This window comes from Salmo trutta, chromosome 40 (assembly GCF_901001165.1).
Source record: "Salmo trutta chromosome 40, fSalTru1.1, whole genome shotgun sequence".
In the NCBI taxonomy this organism is placed as follows: domain Eukaryota; kingdom Metazoa; phylum Chordata; class Actinopteri; order Salmoniformes; family Salmonidae; genus Salmo; species Salmo trutta.
Window position 1 is genome coordinate 23,305,708 of NC_042996.1, and position 17,952 is coordinate 23,323,659.

Sequence of the window (17,952 nt, forward strand, 5' to 3'; positions counted from 1 at the left end):
ACCCGCCAATGCCCCCACCATTTCTCCTTCACCCAAATCCAGATAGCTGATGTTCTGAAAGAGCTGCAAAATCTGGACCCATACAAATCAGCCGGCCTAGACAATCTGGACCCTCTCTTTCTAAAATGATCTGCCGAAATTGTTGCAACCCCTATTACGAGCATGTTCAACCTCTTGTATCGTCTGAGATTCCCAAAGATTGGAAAGCTGCCGCGGTCATCCCCCTCTTCAAAGCGGGTGACACTCTAGACACAAACTGCTACAGACCTATATCTATCCTACCCTATCTTTCTAAGGTCTTCGAAAGCCAAGTTAACAAACAGATTACCGACCATTTCGAATCCCACCGTATCTTCTCGCTATGCAATCTGGTTTCAGAGCTGGTCATGGGTGCACGTCAGCCACGCTCAAGGTCCTAAACAACGTCATAACCGCCATCGATAAGAGACATTACTGTGCAGCCGTATTCATCAACCTGGCCAAGGCTTTTGACTCTGTCAATCACCACATTCTTATTGGCAGACTCGACAGCCTTAGTTTCTCAAATGACTGCCTTGCCTGGTTTACCAACAACTTCTCTGATAGAGTTCAGTGTGTCAAATCGGAGGGCCTGTTGTCCGGACCTCTGGCAGTCTCTATGGGGGTGTCACAGGGTTCAATTCTCGGGCCGACTCTCTTCTCTGTATACATCAATGATGTTGCTCTTGCTGCTGGTGATTCTCTGATCCACCTCTACGCAGACCACACCATTCTGTATACTTCTGGCCCCTCTTTGGACACTGTGTTAACTAACCTCCAGACGAGCTTCAATGCCATACAACTCTCCTTCCGTGGCCTCCAACTGCTCTTAAACGCAAGTAAAACTAAATGCATGCTATTCAATCGATCACTGCCCGCACCTGCTCGCCCGTCCAGCATCACTACTCTGGACGGCTCTGACTTAGAATACGTGGACAACTACAAATACCTGGGTGTCTGGTTAGACTGTAAACTCTCCTTCCAGACTCACATTAAGCATCTCCAATCCAAAATGAAATCTAGAATCGGCTTCCTATATCGCAACAAAGCATCCTTCACTCATGCTGCCAAACATACCCTCGTAAAACTGACCATCCTACCGATCCTCGACTTCGGTGATGTCATCTATAAAATAGCCTCCAACACTCTACTCCACAAACTGGATACAGTCTATCACAGTGCCATCCGTTTTGTCACCAAATCACCATACACTACCCACCATTGCGACCTGTACGCTCTCGTTGGTTGGCCCTTGCTTCATACTCGTCGCCAAACCCACTGGCTACAGGTTATCTACAAGTCTTTGCTAGGTAAAGCCCCACCTTATCTCAGCTCACTGGTCACCATAGCAGCACCCACTCATAGCATGCGCTCCAGCAGGTATATCTCGCTGGTCACCCCCAAAGCCAATTCCTCCTTTGGTCGTCTTTTCTTCCAGTTCTCTGCTGCCAATGACTGGAACGAACTGCAAAAATCTCTGAAGCTGGAGACTCATATCTTCCTCACTAGCTTTAAGCACCAGCTGTCAGAGCAGCTCACAGATCACTGCACCTGTACATAGCCCATCTGTAAACAGCCCATCTATCTACCTACCTCATCCCCATACTGTATTTATTTATTTATCTTGCTCCTTTGCACCCCAGTATCTCTACTTGCACATTCATCTTCTACACATCTACCATTCCAGTGTTTAATTGCTATATTGTAATTACTTTGCCACCATGGCCTATTTATTGCCTTAACTCCCTTATCTTACCTCATTTGCACTCACTGTACATAGACTTTTTGTTTTCTTTTGTTCTACTGTATTATTGACTGTATGTTTTGTTTATTCCATGTGTAACTCTGTTGTATGTGTCAATTTGCTATGCTTTATCTCGGCCAGGTCGCAGTTGCAAATGAGGACTTGTTCTCGGCTAGCCTACCTGGTTAAACAAAGGTGAAATAAAAAATTAATAAAAAGTTTGGTTGGTCTGTCAGACACTGTACCTCATCTTATGGCAGGCAGCAATGTAGTGCGCTGCCAACCCACAGCTCTCTGCGTCCTCCCCCAACAGGACGGGTAGCCTACTCTCATCAGAGAGGTCTTTGAAACCTTGAATAAGGGTTTCAAATTTGGGGAAATGACACACTCTAATTGTTTTATATTTTTGACATTTTGTCAGGAAATGCCGCTCTGTCTCAGGTTCTGCTGTTGTGCAGTGGTTGCACAGCCTTTCCTCTACAGTGAGCCAGGTTTTCCTGTGTCTACCCTTCTCAATGGCAAGGCTGTGCTCACTGAACCTGTACTTTGTCAAGGTTTTTGTAAGGTTTTGATCAGTAACCATGGTCAAATAGTTTGACATGGTGTACTGTCGATTTAGGGCCAGATATCACTGCATTTTGCTTTGTGCTTGTGTTTCCCAATAAGCAGTGTAGTTTTTTTTTTTGATTGTGTTGTAATTTGTTTTATTCTGATTGATTGGATGTTCTGGTCCTGAGGCTTCATTGTGTTAGTAGAACAGGTTTGTGAACTCAGCACCAGGATCAGCTGGATGAGGGGACTCTTTTCTTTGCTCAGCTCTTGGCATTGCATGGTTTGGTAATGATATGAGACGGGGTCACTGTATTTTAGATGTTTCCAAAACTGAATTGCTCTTTTTTGAGTGCAGGAGATGTAGGATAATCTTACAGAACTCTGCATGCAGGGTTTCAATGGGGTGTTTGTCCCATTTGGTGAAATCTTGTTTTGCAAGTGGACCCCAAACCTCGCTGCCATAAAGTGCAATTGGTTCAATGACACATTCAATTAGTTTTAGCCAAATGTTAATAGGTATTTCAATTTGAATTTGTTTTATAATGGTGTAGAATGCCCTGCGTGCTTTCTCTCTCAGTTCATTCACTGCCTCATTAAGATGTCCAGTTGAGCTTATTTTTTTAGTTGTAGTGTGTGCAGTACTCTGTATATTTTGTTCCAATTTGAGAACTTTGGTCTAATTCCCTGAGATCTGGATCTTCTCTGGAAAATCATTATTTTAGTCTTTTTGGGGTTTATTGCCAGGGCCCAGGTCTGGCCGTACTTCTCTAGCAGGTCCAGGCTCTGCTGTAGGCCATATGCTGTGGGTGACAGCAGGCATAGTTTAGCTGCGGAGAGTAGTGTGGTTGTTAATTTTTATATTACCAAATAATAAGAGCTTTGCAATAGAACTGACTTTCAACAATGCACCATTTCTAATGAACCGTTGAGTGACAACACAAAAGTGCAAAGATCTTTTATAGATCTTTGTAACGAGATACACCCCCCTAGTCGACATAACAAACCACAGATATTTAGGAACAGTTCACAAAGGAAGACTTTATAATGAGAAAGGAGTATCCCGTAGCCAGATAGCATTCACTATAAATTATCGTTCAGTTTGGTCCCTTAGACGAGGTTCTAATCTCGTTCCTGGTACTTCATAGCACAAAAACACCAACTCAGCCAATGGCATAACTCAATTGTCACCTCTAGATACTCCCATCTCAAGTAAAACACCTTCTTGACCCCTCTCCTAGACAAGCTCACTGAGGGGAGTGAGTCTCTAGGTCATACACTATCCCAGGATAAGTGCAACATCAGAGGGGGCATACAATGGTTCCATATACTGCCATACACCTCCCCCCAATGCCAAAGGAGGGAGTGACTTGCGCACAGACATTGGAGACAGGTAATTGGTTCCCCGTTAATCACGCCATCACTTCACATGGTTTAAGAATAGGTAAAGACACATTCACATATGAAGACAATGTTCCATCCTGTCCTCTTCCCTTTCTGATATTCTGCATAGCACCAGGGACATGTACAAGACATGTCTAACCTCTCCCCTCTCTGGGCCCCAAGTGACTGAGCCCCAGCTGAGGGAAGAAGTGCAACTACCAACACCAGAGACCAAAGGGATACATTCTAATAACAAGTATATCACATAAGCATATTATGCAGATAAGACATCTTAATTATCTATGTTACCCAACTAATTCTGATTCATCCGCCACAGTAGGCATTGAACCTCTGAATTGTGGAGACTAACACCAGGGGCTGAGGATTTTTCTAGAATAGTGGCCAATTCGTTGATGTAAATATTGAAGAGTGCAGGGCTCAGATTGCAACCCTGGCGAAGGTCCCGCCCTGGTTAAAGAATTCTGTCCTTTTCTTGCCAATTTTAATGCTACACATATTGCCAGTATACATTGATTTAATTATGTCATATGTTTTACCCCCTACACCACTTTCAATAACTTTGTAGAAAAGTCCTGAATGCCAAATAGAATTGAATGCTTTTTGGAAGCCGATAAAGCAAGCGTATATTTTCGTATTATTTTGGTGAACATTTTTATCTATCAGGGTGTGTAGGGTGTAAATATGATCAGTCGTGCAATGTTTTGGTATAAATCCAATTTGGCTTTTACTCAAGACATTGTGCTTATTAAGGAAGTTTAGAACTCTTACATTTATAATACTACAGAAAACCTTCCCCGGGTTACTGTTCACACAAATGCCTCTGTAATTGTTAGGGTCAAATTTGTCTCCGTTCTTAAAGATTGGGGTTATGAGTCCTTGATTCCAGATGTCAGGGAAATAACCTACACTCAGGATCAAATTAAACAGTTTTAATATAGCCAATTTAAATTTTGCACTAGTGAGTTTGAGCATCTCATTTAGGATGCTATTTGGTCCGCATGCTTTTTTGAATTTGAAGGCCTGAAGTTTCTTATAGAGCTCCTGGTCAGATTTTTATTGTGCTTTATAGCTTTTTCTAATCCATTCAACTTCTCATGAATTTGGAATTGTTCTGTGTTTGTCCATTTGAATGGTGTTGTGGAGTGTTTTAAAATGGGTTGTCCATATGTCACCATTTTGTATCGCTAATTCCTCATTTCGATTTTTTTTTAGTTTTTTCCGATTTTGTCTAAAGTTGTTTGTGTTTTATGGACTCATCAATTAGTGTCAGCTGCTTGCTGTTGTAGTGTGCTTTTTTTGGTTCTGAGTGTACGTTTATAGAGTTTTGAAGTCTCTCAGTAATGAAGGCTTAATTCACCATTATTTGGGTCTCTGTGCTTTTGGTTGGATAGTGTTCTAAGTTTTTTCCTTAATTTTACAATCTGCATCAAACCAGTTGTCATCTGTGGTCTTTTTTGTTTTTTATCAATTTCACTTCTGCTTTTTTTTTCAATTTGCCTGAATATATAGTTGACGTTTTTTACTGCTATATTGATGCCTGCTTTACTGTGAGTGAATGTGCTATCCAGAAAGTTATCTAAGAGTGTTTGGATATTTTGGTTACAGGTTGCTTTCTGGTATTCTTCTGTGCTGTTTTGGGCCCATCTGTATGAATTTCTGATTTTGTACATCATGTTGTACTAATCTCTCTCTCGATCTCTCTACTACTCCGCCCTCTACCCTCTCTGTCTGTCCCCTGCCTGAGTTATTGACAGTGGAGATGAGGTGTGTCTTCTGCCCTGTGTCAGCTCTCTCTTCACTCACCCTGTCTGGGTTATCTCTGTCTCCAGATGACCTCTCCCCCTCTCCTCTCCTCCATCTCTCCCTCTGTTTTCTAATTCCACTACTCCTCCATCTTCATCTCTCCTTCTCTTGAAGGTAAATCCCAGTCATATTAGCGTTTTATGGAAGACCTTTCACCCAATCTAGCCTAGATTCCAAGCTACATGTATTGGCTAGTCTAAACGGTAGAAGACTTATTTAACAGACATGTCCTTATTGTAATGTGAGTGGAGAGGTCTTGTACTTCATGTCCATTAGCAGGCTTGTTAAAGCCGATAGAATTGGACAGCTTGGCTCACTCATCCTGCGCTGACCGCGTGGCAGAGGAGTGCCGTAGTTGCACAAGCGGCATCTTAATGCGTCCCTCTTTTCTCTTTACTGTGTGTGTGCGTGTAGGCATGCGTGTGTAGGATAAGTGTCCTTGTAGGGAGGCGTTTTTATGTGGCCCTCTTACATCTTTAAACAGGTTGCGCTGAAGAGGGCCTGGCACACTGAGGCGGGGAGGAAACCAGGCCGCTGAGAGGGGGATGGAGAGAAAGAAAGAGACAGTGGCTGAGAGGGAAGAAGAAGAGAGACAGAGGCTAAGAAAGAAAAAGAGTGCAAAGATGCATAGAGGGAAGCAAAGGCACAGAGTGTGAAGGGAAAAAAAGGACAAGGAAAGGCATAGAGAGGAGGGAGTGAGAAGGAGAAAGAGGGCATCCAGTGCCTTTTCTTTTATTGTGGTCATTAATTAAGGTCCCATCATGGTCCCATTCCCCCGGGGAGAGGTGAGAGAGAAACAATTAAAATGATCCACGAGTAGACTCTGCTGCAGTTAACTGACACTTAAAGGAAAACGCCACATAAATTATCTTTCTGTTTTTTTTTTTCATTAGTCCATTGTTGGTACAGTCCCAAAATGTTTTGCATGTCAGCAGTCAAGTTTTCAAGATATTGCTAAACAGCACATCATCATGATGATGTGGCCAGTGACACTTTGCTTCTTGAAAATCAAACATCTTGAAAACGTGACTGCTGAAAAGCAAAACATTTTGGGACTGTATCAAATCAAATTTTATTTAGCAGATGTTATTGCGGGTGTAGCGAAATGTTTGTGTTCCTAGCTCCAACAGTGCAGTAGTATCTAGCAATACACAACAATACATATACATCTAAAAGTCAAATAATGGAATTAAGAACTATGTCAATAATAGGACAAGCAATGTCTGAGTGGCATTGCTTTCCGGCTGGTTGTAATAACACAAACATTCTGGGATAAAAATGTAAGAAATAAAAAATACTGCAAGGTTTCTAAGGAGCTAGAAGCAGAGCTGCCATGTCTGTTGGTGCCACCTTACTCCGTGTCAACAGTGGACTAATGGAAAAAGATACCAAAATGTAGTGTATTTTGTCCTTTAAGGTGTGCCCTGGCATCACTGCCATGTACTGTATAATTGCACCCACTAGTCTAGTTTACCATTAATACTAGCTGCTTAGTGAAAATAGGAAGTTAGAGAGGTTGGATGATGAAGAGAGAACTTTTGTCTTGTATGTTTTAGAAGCTTTATGGGGGAATTGAATAGAGTTGCAACTGTTTAGCAAGTAGGAACTTGGATAGTAACTAATGTGAAGCTACCATATCTCATGCTTCATAATATGTACATAGATGTGTTAGAATTTCTGTGTAGATAAGTGATTTGCTTAGCTGTAGGCCTAGTCGATGTGCCCTACACAGGTATGTCCATATTAACATTCTGCACTCGGCAGTGTGTCACACCTGTGAATGTTTTAACCTCAATCTGAAGGGAATGTTTCCACAGCCGTAGCTCCAACAGTTAGTTATCCTTGAAGAGCACTGTCCCTGTCCTGCCTGTTTATTGGAGTGAAGAAGGAACACAGCCATTGATTTTCATTACGCTTCCTCCGTGTCTGGCATAAACGATGACCTGTTGCCCCTCGCTGTGAATACGCAAATATCACACTTGCCCTGTGCTTTGCTTCACTGTGCTGCGCCACTGAACTGCAGCACGCCTGCCCGGAATGGAAAATGTCATTTTCAAACAACCCCCTCTTCTCCAGTGCGAACACCATTAGTCTTGACTATTTACCCAGGAAAGTGGGAATAATTCCCTTGCTCAGAGAGTCTTGACATGGCGCTGCATCTGTAAGAGACATCCAGGGACGGTGGAATTATTCATAACCTGGTCCAGTCCAACCCAATGTGGTTATTGGGTTATTGCTTAGCTGCTCTCTCGCTCCCAGACACACGCATATGCACACACACACACACACACACACACAGTATGCACACTTTCTATCTCTGCTCCCTATCTCTGAGACTGTTTGATTGTGGCTGGGATAACATTTTTATTACAAAAAAATATTTAACCATTATTTAACTAGGCAAGTCAGTTGAGAACAAATTGTTATTTACAATGACGGCTTACCAGGGAACAATGTGTTAAAAGCCTTGTTGTATTAAAAAATATATATTTTACCTTTTTCAACTAGGCAAGTCAGTTGAGAACAAATTCTTATTTTCAATGACGGCCTAGGAACAGTGGGTTAACTGCCTTGTTCAGGGGCAGAACGACAAAACTTTTGGACACTAATGTATATTTGCATATTATAGTTGGGGCAGCAGGTAGCCTAGTGGTTAGAGTGTTGGAATAGTAACCGGAAGGTTGCAACAGTGGGTTAACTGCCTTGTTCAGGGGCAGAACAACAAAACTGACAAGGTTACCTTGTCAGCTCGGGGATTCGATCTTGCAACCTTCCGGTAACCACTAGGCTACCTGCCGCCCCAAATATAAATAATATGCAAATATACATTAGTGTCCAAAAGTTTTGAGAATGACACAAATATTAAGTCTGCTGCCTCAGTTTGTATGATGGCAATTTGCATATACTCCAGAATGTTATGAAGAGTGATTCGATGAATTGCAATTAATTGCAAAGTCACCCTTTGCCATACAAATTAACTGAATCCCCAAAAAGCATTTCCACTGCATTTCAGCCCTGCCACAAAAGGACCAGCTGACATGTCAGTAATTCTCTCGTTAACGCAGGTGTGAGTGTTGACGAGGACAAGGCTGGAGATCACTGTCATGCTGATTGAGTTCAAATAACAGACTGGAAGCTTCAAAAGGAGGGTGGTGCTTGGAATCATTGTTCTTCCTCTGTCAACCATGGTTACCTGCAAGGAAACACGTGCCGTCATCATTGCTTTGCACAAGTAAGATTGCACCTAAATCAACCATTTATCAGATCATCAAGAACTTTAAGGAGAGCAGTTCAATTGTTATAAAGAAGACTTCAGGGCGCCCAAGAAAGTCCAGCAAGCGCCAGGACGTCTCCTAAAGTTCATTCAGCTGCGGGATCGGGGCACCACCAGTACAGAGCTTGCTCAGGAATGGCAGCAGGCAGGTGTGAGTGCATCTGCACGCACAGTGAGGCAAAGACTTTTGGAGGATGGCCTGGTGTCAAGAAGGGCAGCAAAAAGGCCACTTTTCTCCAGGAAAAACATCAGGGACAGACTGATATTCTGCAAAAGGTACAGCGATTGGACTGCTGAGGACTGGAGTAAAGTAATTTTCTCTGATGAATCCCCTTTCCGATTGTTTGGGGCATCCGGAAAAAAAGCTTGTCCGGAGAAGACAAGGTGAGCGTGACAATCAGTCCTTTGTCATGCCAACAGTAAAGCATCCTGAGACCATTCATGTGTGGGGTTGCTTCTCAGCCAAGGGAGTGGGCTCACTCACAATTCTGCCTAAGATCACAGCCATGAATAAAGAATGGTTCCAACACATCCTCTGAGAGCAACTTCTCCCAACCATCCAGGAACAGTTTGGTGACGAACAATGCCTTTTCCAGCATAATGGAGCACCTTGCCATAAGGCAAAAGTGATAACTAAGTGGCTCGGGGAACAAAACATCGATATTTTGGGTCCATGGCCAGGAAACTCCCCAGACCTTAATCCCATTGAGAACTTGTGGTCAATCCTCAAGAGGCGGGTAGACAAACAAAAACCCACAAATTCTGACAAACTCCAAGCATTGATTATGCAAGAATGGGCTGCCATCAGTCAGGATGTGGCCCAGAAGTTAATTGACAGCATGCCAGGGCGGATTGCAGAGGTCTTGAAAAAGAAGGGTCAACACTGCAAATATTGACTCTTTGCATCAACTTCATGTAATTGTCAATAAAAGCCTTTGACACTTATGAAATGCTTGTAATTATACTTCACTATTCCATAGTAACATCTGACAAAAATATCTAAAGACACTGAAGCAGCAAACTTTGGAAATTAATATTTGTGTTAATCTCAACTTTTGGCCACGACTGTACATATGCAGATGAGATGCCTGGATGTTGAGAGTGTGAAGACCAGTATTACTGTGAGCACTTGAACATATTGTCCCATTTCCACTCCTTTACTCCTTCAGTCTGTTTTAAGAGCTTTAATTGTCTTCCCCTGGATAGCCCTTTAGATGAGGGCTATAGACCAGGGCCATCTCACTCTCTCTCTCACTTTAATTTCCCTCCTTTATTCAGCGCTGTAAAAACGGGCCTGGAAATGGAATGAGCGTCTGAAAGAAGGGAGGAGAAAAAGTAAAGGGCAAATTTAAAAGGGATTTGTCTTTCAGCTCCTAGTCGAGTGTAAATCCTCTGATTGTGACAGAAAATATGTGATATCTTCCCCCCCCCCCAGTAAGCGTCCAAATTCCCACTCTGAGAGTAGATTTAAGTCTTCCTTTCAAACATAATGTCAAGGTATAGTAGGCCTAAGTGGAGAGATGGAGGATGCTACAGTATTATCTTCACTGTCGCTCTACTGCTGCTTTCTAATGCTGTCTGTTCAATACTGAGTTCATTGTCAAAAAAACTCAGGATATGTTACAACATTTGTTTAGTTGTGTAATTCTCTCTGTCTCTCTCTCTCTCTGCAGGCTGAACCTGAGGGATTCTCTCACTTCCATCTCTACGTGTGTGCTGCTTTCCTGGTACGATGGAGGAAAGAGATTCTGGACGAGAGAGATTTCCAGGTAAGAGAGAAGGATGGAAATGTATGGTGTCATACCTACATCACCTTTTACTGAGGTCCTGGGTGAGAAAAATACCCCCTTTTAATATTGATGTTTCAATGGCTTTTTATTTGAAAGAGTGAGGTCTCTGATTCTATCCCCATGTTGCTCTATTTAAGAAAGGCTGTCATTTGGACTTTGGTCATTTGGCCACAAAGGGTGCTGTTTAAAAGTAGTGCACTGTTTATACAGGGAATAGGGTGTCATTTGAGACTGTGCCACTAAGTATGAATGTGAGTCCCAGTAGGGCTGAGCAGAGTGTGCCAGCCAGTGTGATCTTCTCTCTAGCACATCCCAGCCCAGCACTGCGCTCATCATTAACTACAGGGATCAGGGGTCATATTGGCTGCATTAGTGGGATGACAGCAGCAGCTGCTGCAAGGTGACATTGGCATGAAGCAGGAATCAGACTTTGGGCCCTGCCCCCTAGTTCCTCTCTTCTATTCTCTCCATTTCTCTTATTGACTGATGTATCTTCTCTTGTCTTACCCTGCATGCATCTTCTCTTCTCTCTTGAAAAATACCTCTCAACCACACTCTGAAGAGTTTTGGGTCAATGGATGCTGCTTCAGCTTTAATAAGACACGTTTCCACGTTCTCCTTTCCTCTCCCTCTTAGTCCCTCATTACCCTTCCTCTCCCTCGTTTTCCCTCCCTCTCTTCCTTCTTCCCTCTCTGTGCAGATTGAATTGAAACTGGTGTGTGGTTGAATATGCAGAGGTTCAGTGGTGTATGTCACAAGGGGCTCAGTGTGTGTGTGTGTGTGTGTGCACGTGTGAGCATGCGCCTGTGTGTGTGTCCGTGTGTCGCAGTTGATTTATAGTGTTTACAGTGACCACTGATTTAGTATTATCCCTGCTGCACCGCTGCACCACACACACACACAGCTTGGCATGCAGACTGCCACCGACGCGCCAGAGGCACTAACACTCGCATCCATCTATCCTCTTTTCGTCCTCCCCTGGGAGAGAGAGGGGGGCTCTCTTTTTCTCTATCTTTATTTCATCACTCCTTCTCCCTCCTTTAGACCTCCAGTGTTCCTCTCCCTTCTTTCTTTGTCCTTTTTCTCTCCCTTTTGCGCTCTCTACCTCTTTTTCCCTCCGTCCATCTTGCTCTCTTTTGCTGAACAGTGCATTTGGAAAGTATTCAGACCCTTGACCTTTTCCACATTTTGTTACTTTACAGCCTTATTCTGAAATGGATTTCCTCATCAATCTACACACAATACCCCACAATGACAAAGCAAAAAAAAATGTTTTCAATTTTTCTCATTTATAAAAAATGAAAAACTGATATCACATTTACCTAAGTATTCAGACCCTTTACTCAGTACTTTGTTGAAGCACCTTTGGCAGCGATTACAGCATCGAGTCTTCTTGGGTATGACGCTACAAGCTTGGAACACCTGTATTTGGGGAGATTCACCCATTCTTCTCGGCAGATACTCTCAAGTTCTGTCATGTTGGATGGGGAGCGTTGCTGCACACAGGTCTCTCCAGAGATGTTCGATGAGGTTCAAGTTTGGGCTCTGGCTGGGCCACTCAAGGACATTCACAGACTAGTCAAGAAGCCCTGCGTTGTCTTGGCTGTTCATCAGACCAGAGAATCTTGTTTCTCAAATTCTGAGACTATTTAGGTTCCTTTTGGAAAACTCCAAGTGGGTTGTCATGTGCCTTTTTCTGAGGAGTGGCTTCCGTCTGGGCACTCTACCGTAAAGGCTTGATTGTTGGAGTGCTGCAGATATGGTCGTCCTTTTAGAAGGTTCTCCCATTTTCACAGAGGAACTCTAGAGCTCTGTCAGAGTGACCATCGGGTTCTTGGTCACCTCCCTGACCAAGGCCCTTCTCCCCCGACTGCTCAGTTTGGCCGGGCGGCCAGCTCTAGGAAGAGTTTTGGTGGTTCCAAACTTCTTCCATTTAACAATGATGGACACCACTGTGGTTCTTGGTGACCTTCAATGCTGCAGAAATGTTTTGGTACCCTTCCCCAGATCTGTGCCTCAACACTATCCTGTCTCGAATCTCTAAGACAATTCCTTCGACCTCATGGCTTGGTTTTTCCTCTGACATGGGAACTTTGCCTTTCCGAATCATGTCCAATCAATTGAATTTACCATTGAATTTGTAATACGTTTGCCAAGATTTATGAAAACCTGTTTTCGCTTTGTCATTATGGGGTATTGTGTGTAGATTGCTGAGGATTTTTGTTTAGTTAATCCATTTTAGAATAAGCCTGTAACGTAACAAAATATGGGATAAGTCAAGGGGTCTGAATACTTTCCGAAGGCACTATATGTTCCACCGTCACCACTGATTTATACGGCTACCTTACACCCGCTGTGAAACCTCATAGCATTTATACCTTTTTGACTATAGTGCTGAGGGCCATGTTCACGTTTCTTCTTACTTAATTGCCTACAGTATGGTTCTACTTGAAATTGGATGGAGGTTTGGCATTTCCCTCTGGGGATAAGTGTGATGATACCCTGCAGAGAGAGAGAGAGAAGGGCATAGAAGAGCGAAGTGTGATTATGAGAACTGAAATGAGTGTTCAATCTAAAGGTGTGGATTGGCTATACAATGAGTCACCATGGCGACCGTGTCACAAAATGAGACTTGGGTTAATGCCGCTGTCTGTGCGCGCGAGACTGTGCGCGAGGGTGTGAGTCTGTGTGTGTGCGAGTCTGTTTCTGTATGTGCGTGTGTGTGTGGCTGACATTCTCCCTGTCAGTGTTCTGCGCCTCCTGCTCTGACTGTGCTTTGACCATCTGCAGCCCTAGCTAGCCAGTCCCCTCCTCTGTACTGACCACTGATGTCCTGACGGCCAGGCCTATTCTTGGCAGAAGGGCTGGTAATAAGTTTGACCTAATTAGGCAGCCAGGCAGCAGAGGACCAGAACTTGACAGTAGACTAGAGCCAGTCTCAGGTCCATTATGTATCAGCCAGGCAGGGGAGGACCAGAGACCAGAGTTGGACAGTAGTCACAAGACGGACAGACGCAGACCTTGCCTACTTCCATCATCCCAGGCCAAGGCCTGCTGTTCAGGCCAACCTGCCTCAAGCAAGCCCACCCCAGTAATAGGGCTTTGGTCCCCAGAAAAACTAACCTACCTCTGGGCTTCTTCCCTTCAAACTTACTTCCAAGACTGGGTCTTTGGCTCCCAGCTAGCTAACCCACCCTAGTCTTTGGCTTTGCCCCTATTAAGTGGCTTTGACTTTGACCTTAGCCTCCATCAAACCGACCTCGGACTCTAGTTGATATCCCCAGTAAATCCACCCCACAGTAGGGCTGGTCCCCACCAGCAGCCCACCCACCCTGACTCCAGCCCAACTCCAGGCCTTGGCACCATCTCCACAGATTGGCCAGGCCTCAGAGCCTGCTCCATTACTCCCACAAACAGTCTGTCTCTCTCAGCAGTGACCTTTCGTCTGGGTCTTTTGATTACCATGCAGTGACAGTTCAGAGCACACTAACTCACATTGTTCTGCTCTCCTCTCACACTGTACTGTACTCTTCTGGTAGCTCCAGGCTACTCTTGCTCGCACTCGCTGACTGCGTCTCAAATGGTTCTCTTTCCCTTATATAGTGGACTACTTTTGACGAGAGCCCTATGGGCCCTCGTCAAAAGTAGTGCACTATAAATGGAATAGGGTGCCTTTTGAGACACACACTCTGCCTCTCTCCTCACTCGACTACAGCAAGGCTCAGTACTTATGGAGTGAACACTAGGCCCCTCTGGTAGGGTTTAGCTAGTAAATGACATGACTGATTATTTAAATAAAAACAGGCTTCAGTAATCTATAATTCACTGCTTCCTTGTTGTGGGGTTGGATCGGGGGGGTCGTTCCAATGCAATTCAACTCAATGCGGAATAGAAAATGTAATTGACTCAGAGTCTAAAGGGTTATTGCATCCCTTCTGCACCTCCAGTAAACTGAATGACCCATAGAGGAGTGCAGTGCATAGTGATGCCATGGCTCTGTTAGGCTGTTAGCTTGGCATTAGCCTGGGGGGATAATGACAGCTTCCTGTGGTTCACAGACCTTGTTCTGGTCAGCCTCTCTAATCACTGAGTCTCTGAGTATATTCGTATAGCTCCCAAGAGCACTGCTTGTGACAGAGTGCATCGGATTTGTTTGTGTGGGTGTGTGCACATGCATGTGCAGACACAGTTAAAGAGTTTTCTTGGTGTGTGTGTGTGTGTGTGTGTGTGTGTGTGTGTGTGTGTGTGTGTGTGTGTGTGTGTGTGTGTGTGTGTGTGTGTGTGTTGTGTGTGTGTGTGTGGAGAGTTGAAGAGTTCACCGTGTGCGGGTGTGAGCGCACGCATGTCTGCGTGTGTTTATGAGCACTTGTCTGTGTGACTCCTCTCTCCACTGTGCCTACCGTCTGCTCTCCTCTTTTTCCCCCCTCTCCCCTCCTGGCCCCCTTGCAGTGAGCCACCACAGGCCACAGACAGCCAAATGTCAGAGCCCGCTGGCATGTACTGAGGCCAATATGCAGCAAATGAGTCCTCATTATCTATTTGTTTATCACATAATGGGAAGCCTTTTCTCAGGCTAATGAAACGGACACAAAGGTTGCAGCCCAAAATGGCATCCTATTCCCTTTACTGCTTTTCAACAGGACTCTGGTCAAAGGTTGTGCGCTATATAGGGAATAGGGTGCCATTTGGGATTCATCCAAAGATTCCTTTTCCTCCCAGTCTCTGATTAGCGATTACATTTCCCCTGGCCTCTGGTTTCACAGAAAAGGGTGATCAAACTGGTCTACAAATCAGGGCAGAATCTAGCCCCACCATCTTGTATTGCATCCTGGACCTTACCTTAAAGCTAGAACCCTTATATGGTGAAACTGCCACGTTCCATTTGGGACAGCAGAATATGTACTGCAAATATTTTGGACCATGCTGCTGGACGCTCCTCTCCTCCGTTGAATCAACAAAACAAAAATGATAACATAGGGGTGAAAATATCTTTGTTGCAGGATATAACCTGTGCTTTATACGGCTTATATACAGGCATTACTTAAACAGCAGTTCCTATGCTCGTACAGGTTCATTAGAGCGTAATTTGCCAGTCTAAAGTCAGCAGTCTACAGGCAGTCTAGCGGTAGCTGCTGTCTATTACCTGTCCTATTCAGTTGTCTTTGTCCTGCCATACACGAGAGGCTGGCTCACCTGACACCTCCCACACACCTTTCCTCCCAGCTTAGCCCTGTGCAGAACAGAGGCCTCACACACTGCCTCTGTCACCCTCTCTATCTCAGTGTGTCTGTCTCTCTGTCCAGGCTTCCTCTCTGGGGAAAGACACCAAAATTACATCTAGAATCGGCTTCCTATTTCGCAACAAAGCCTCCTTCACTCATGCTGCCAAACATACCCTCGTAAAACTGACCATCCTACCGATCCTCGACTTCGGCGACGTCATTTATAAAATAGCCTCCAACACTCTACTCAACAAATTGGATGCAGTCTATCACAGTGCCATCCGTTTTGTCACCAAAGCCCAATATACTACCCACCACTGCGACCTGTACGCTCTCGTTGGCTGGCCCTCGCTTCATACTCGTCGCCAAACCCAATGGCTATCTACAAGTCTCTGCTAGGTAAAGTCCCGCCTTCTCTCAGCTCACTGGTCACCATAGCAGCACCCACTCGTAGCACGCACTCCAGCAGGTATATCTCACTGTTCACCCCCAAAGCCAATTCCTTCTTTGGCTGCCTTTCCTTCCAGTTCTCTGCTGCCAATGACTGCAACGAACTGCAAAAATCACTCAAGCAGGAGACTCATATCTCCCTCACTAGCTTTAAGCACCAGCTGTCAGAGCAGCTCACAGATCACTGCACTTGTACATAGGCCATCTGTAAACAGCCCATCCAACTACCTCATCCCCATACTGTATTTATTTATTTTTTTATCTTGCTCCTTTGCACCCCAGTATCTCTACTTACACGTTCATCTTCTGCACATCTACCATTCCAGTGTTTAATTGCTATATTGTAATTACTTCACCACCATGGCCTATTTATTGCCTTAACTCCCTTATCTTACCTCATTTGCACTCACTGTATATAGACATTTTGTTGTCTTTTTTTCTACTGTATTATTGACTGTATGTTTTGTTTATTCCATGTGTAACTCTGTTGTTGTATGTGTCAAACTGCTATGCTTTATCTTGGCCAGGTCGCAGTTGCAAATGAGAACTTGTTCTCAACTAGCCTACCTGGTTAAATAAAGGTGAAATAAAACATTTAAAAATCTGTGATCTTTGTGACCAATACCCCTGAGTCTGAAAGCAGTAGAACACGTTTAACTATTGTTAGATGGATGGGGTGAGGGAGAAAGAAAATAGAAACAGGTAGAACACGTTTAACTATTGATAGATGGATGGGGTGAGGGAGAAAGAAAATAGTAACAGGTGGAATCAATCTTCCACTGTGTCGTTGTAACAGTTTTGATTTAAATCGAGTTTAGCCTCCAATGGTAAGGGCTTGGAGTTGAGACGCTGTCGTGCAGGGGTTGTTGCATGGTTCTCCCAGGGTTCTGTAATCTGTTCACAGTTCTACACCACAGCCCAGGAGCGCTTACCCTGACACACATTTAGTCACGAGCAATGGCACGTACACGCACACGCACAAGATGGTCCCTGCAGCTCCCGCAGCCAATCAAGCGTATGAAGCAGAAAAGTTGAAGTTATGTGCTCTCATAATGGACAACATACATGAGTGCAGGCCTTAATTAAAAAGAGAGGATGTATGGCTATGTGATAACCTGCATGTTAACTCACTTACAATATCACATTATATAATACACACCTCTCACGCGGTATCATTAATTCCCCTTAATATTATACTGCAGTTGCTCTTCAAATTTTCTTCTGCCATACACCACTTGGTTTATAATATTTAACTTTTTGACAATACAAAAACATACATAGACAAAAACAATGGACAATTTAACATTTACATCCACAAATTTCAACAAACATTAATGACCTCACACTTGCTCAGTCCCACATGTTCCCACTGTAACCTCGCCCATCTTGCCCCATCTCACAATAACACTTTCTCATTTCTCATCCTCTGGACATCTCTAGTGCTTGCAATAATTTATGCCGTATAGCTTCAAACTGCACTATTCTGCAGCCCACATCTTTCAGTATTTAATGTGTTTGAGACATCCAGTGTCTTAACGATAGAGGGTCATTTAATTTCCAGTTTTTTTAGCAAATGTTTTTCAAAATGATTGATGAAAAAGTACAGTCAGTCCAATCCATTGGGTATTTCACCGCTCCCTCATATGCCATGTCTTAAAATATGCAGATAGACGGATTTACTGTAAAAGTATATTGTAA

At 43.9% G+C, this 17,952-nt stretch overlaps 1 protein-coding gene across 3 annotated transcripts in view; it reads left to right on the top strand.

Moving 5' to 3' along the window:
- The window catches only part of tbc1d22a (TBC1 domain family, member 22a), a 188,020-nt gene that overhangs the window by 147,775 nt on the left and 22,293 nt on the right, over window positions 1–17,952 (top strand). For all 3 annotated transcript variants that reach the window (XM_029742541.1, XM_029742545.1, XM_029742542.1), the window contains one exon: window positions 10,466–10,561. In XM_029742541.1, coding sequence (XP_029598401.1) covers window positions 10,466–10,561 — 96 coding nt within the window. The remainder of the gene's footprint in view (window positions 1–10,465; window positions 10,562–17,952) is intronic.